General features: G+C 34.9%; 1 protein-coding gene across 1 annotated transcript in view; it reads right to left on the bottom strand.

Annotated features, from left to right (window-relative positions):
* The window catches only part of PHEX (phosphate regulating endopeptidase homolog X-linked), a 184,643-nt gene that overhangs the window by 15,805 nt on the left and 165,307 nt on the right, over positions 1–3,531 (bottom strand). Inside the window, exon 17 of the mRNA XM_006033924.3 lies at positions 2,616–2,683. Coding sequence (XP_006033986.1) covers positions 2,616–2,683 — 68 coding nt within the window. The remainder of the gene's footprint in view (positions 1–2,615; positions 2,684–3,531) is intronic.

Here is a 3,531-nt window from a genome sequence, read left to right as displayed (position 1 = left end):
AGGGAAAGATTTTTTTTAGGGGGAGGAAAGCAAACTTGCAAAGGTCTAAAATTCATTTAAAATCTGTTTTTATTCAACTTTGAGTTTTGTTTCAAGTTCAAAAGTTTTAAATTTCAAAAATTGCTTTTGCTTCAAAAATTGCCAACATTCTATAATAAATGGGGTGAAAAAAGTGTTAGCAAACTAGAAAATAAAAGGAATCACTTTAATCAGTTTGAGATGAACATTTTCTTCCCCCTCACCCATCCTTTTTTTTTTTTTTGCCAGTAAATCAAAATGACCTTCGTTTAGTGTTAGCCTGCAATATATTATTCAGTTTTCACAGGTCTATTTAATAGTCAAAAGAAATTATCAGCTAAAGACAAAGGCTATGGTCTGGGCATTTCATACAGTACAGCTATGTACTGTACCTTGTTTAGAATATATATATATTATTTGTAAGAGACACATTATCACATCCTCTGCTTTAGCTTCTTCCACTCTATAATGATATTATTCTCCAGTGAAAGTCAGAATAATAGACTTCCACACATGTGACTGCACATGTGGCCTACAAAATCTGTTTTGGAATTGTTAATAGAGAAGAAAGAAACAATTCTGTTTACTTCTTAGAGCATAAATCAAGCTTGTTTTGCTTGAGATTAGAAAACCAGGGAGTAGCTGCAAGCAGATTTTGGCACAGAGGTTAAACAATTGAAGGACCTGTGGGGAGGAAGAGAATCTAACAATTCTTTCTCCTCAGCTGCCTTGGCTCTGTAGTTCCCACCAGAGTTAATGCAACAAAACTCAGTTTTACAGTTAAAGTAACCACATATAATCCTGAGTATACCAAGAATCATGACTTGCTGAGGAAGGCAATCCTATTTGCCAACAGTATTTTTTTACAGGAAAGATTAGTCGTTAACAACTTAATCATGATAGTTGTTTCAGGTTACCAGGCTCAAATCAGAGAACTCAACAGGAATGAAAATAATTTACATTAAAATGTTTGGCCCAAGAAGGTGGCAAAGATTACAGTCATGAGACCTTTTAAGAAGCAACAGTTATTTCCTCCCACACCCTATGTTTCTTTCCATTTTTTGTTTAAAGTGACTCAGACAGTGGGTGAAAACCTAATCCAAGGAAAATGCAAAAATGGGGCAAGGCTTTTATCTAGTTTCTTAGCTTCTGTTCACATTTAAAATTTACCCACAACACGGAGAAGATATATTCTATAATTATGTGATATGACACAAAAAGAAGCATTTCAATAAACTGTAACAAGAGTTAATTTTCTTTCCAAGCACTTATGACTCTGCATCTGCAAACAGAATGGTTATTAACATATTGTACAACTGGGTGGGACTGACTGGAGGACAATTGGGTTTTGCAGCAGCTTTTGAAGTTTCACTGAAACTTCAGTTCTAGTTATTCTACATTAGAATAAAACTTTGAAACCTTTTAAAGGGCTCATAAAGCAGAATGCATAGATCGCAAACTGTAGCCCCATGGTTGGGGCCCTTAGCTAAAGGAGGCCCAAGCTCAAGACCCGGTTCTGCCTAGTTGAGAGAGGAGTCATCCTTTACCCCTTTACCCCGCTTATTTCTTCCAAATTAAAAGAGCAGGAATTCATATTTAGGTCTCCCATATCCCAGACAAGTAGTCTAATGACAAAGCTATAAAGTATCTCTCAATTTCTCTCTTTGTCACTTCCCCAGCTTGGAAATTAAAACATCTGTGTAAAATGTTTTGGCTTTGGCAAAATGGCATATGTCACCAAAGAGAAATTTTAGCAGAAATGTTGTGACAGGCTGTAGCACTGACATTATACCTTTATGCCATCTGCTTCCCAGTTCCCTTGTCTTAAGGTTATGACAGAAAGATCACCTAGTCAAAGCTACTGAACACTCAGAAAAACAATGCATTATAATGCACTGGCATAAATTGTGTGTCATTGTGCTTTGCCTTAATTTACTACTGTCTCTATTGTCTCATGACCAACATTACCACAAGAAGATAATGCAATCAGTCCATTAATTCTTGTGCCCAATGCAGCAATGGAAGAAACTACAGCTAAATAGAAATTGCCTAGGAATGTTTTTCTACTGGAAAATCCCAATGTTCCAGGACTATACTGATTGTAATGAAAGTTCTTTTCAAGAATCTTGTTTTAATTCAATAAAATAGAAATGTTCCATTTAGACATTTTCAGAATAGAAATTTGCAATTTTCTGTTTTGAAATGGCTCTTCTTTAACCATTGTATTTTATTTATATTTAATGTTTTAAATATTAAAATTGGAATGAAAATGTTTCATTTTATTTATAATAAACTATTTGTAAGGTCCCTCAAAGATTCCTTTTTCTATAATATCCTTTGGTGGGAAATGCTGATTTTCCCCTTCTCTGTTTTAGAAAAGAAAAAAAAATCAAAACCATGGAATTCCTTTCAAAACAAACAAACAAAAAAGAAAACCTGCATGCAAAACAAAACATTCTTACTATAATCAAATGGTTCTTTCACACATTTCATCATTTTTTCTTTATTATTTTTCATTAAAGGAAAAAGCTACACCAAGGCATCCTTTTGTATTCAACAGTCCTTTAAAGTAGGCTTATCCAAATATGAACACTTACCATTATTATCAAATCCATGGGTAAACTCATGTCCAACAATCACTCCAATAGCTCCATAACTTAAAGACCTGTAATACAAAGAAGTAGTTTTCCTAAAAATATCTGAATTCTTATGAACATCAAACTATAGGAGATAGGCATCCATCTGAGAAAAAGATTCTTTTGCCTCTGAAAATTGCATTTTCCCTCTAGTCACAGAGTATGAAAGGCTGAAAACAAAAACCTTGCTTATTTAAAGAGACTTGAAAGAAAACCTTAAAGAAGGTTTTATCCAAGGCAGCTAGATTTTTCTATACAAATTTCTGATATAATTATCTTATATTCAAAAAGTTCTTCCAAGTAATCTCCATATTTATAATTTTTTTCCCCTGGAACTGGAAAGCATAGAGAAAACCTATTTTGTTACTGTAATCATGGAAGATTGCAAAGGTTCTTTCTGATGCCAGCTCTAGCCGCTCTTCTCCGGCCATGTAACAGAGAGGCTTAAACAGAATTCCAGCAATATTAAATAGATTTCCATTACGCTTTTTAAAGAGACATTATATTATTTCCCTGCTCCTGTGCATTGAGAAAGAGAAAGGACAGGAAAGAAAGGGTGAGAGAGTGAGAAAGAGACAGAAAGAAAGAAAGAAAGACTTTGACTTTTAACAACTTTATTTCACAAAGATCAGGTACAGAAAGCAAAAAACCATCAAACCACACCAAAGAGAAACCATTCCAGGACATTCAGAACATCACCCCGTGACAAACACCTTCGCAATAATACACATCATGTCTAACATGCTATATATAGCCCTCGAGAAACGAACAATTCCACCCTTCCCTGTCCCATAGTACACGTACAAAAACCTTCAACTTCTCACCCCGAGAAAATAAACAAAAGCAGCCTGGTGAGGGCCCAGGGCACGGCACAAGC

The sequence above is a fragment of the Alligator sinensis genome, unplaced genomic scaffold (assembly GCF_000455745.1).
Source record: "Alligator sinensis unplaced genomic scaffold, ASM45574v1 scaffold926_1, whole genome shotgun sequence".
Taxonomy (NCBI): domain Eukaryota; kingdom Metazoa; phylum Chordata; order Crocodylia; family Alligatoridae; genus Alligator; species Alligator sinensis.
The sequence above is the reverse complement of the archived record's forward strand: the minus strand, read 5'-3'. Positions and strand labels throughout refer to the sequence as shown.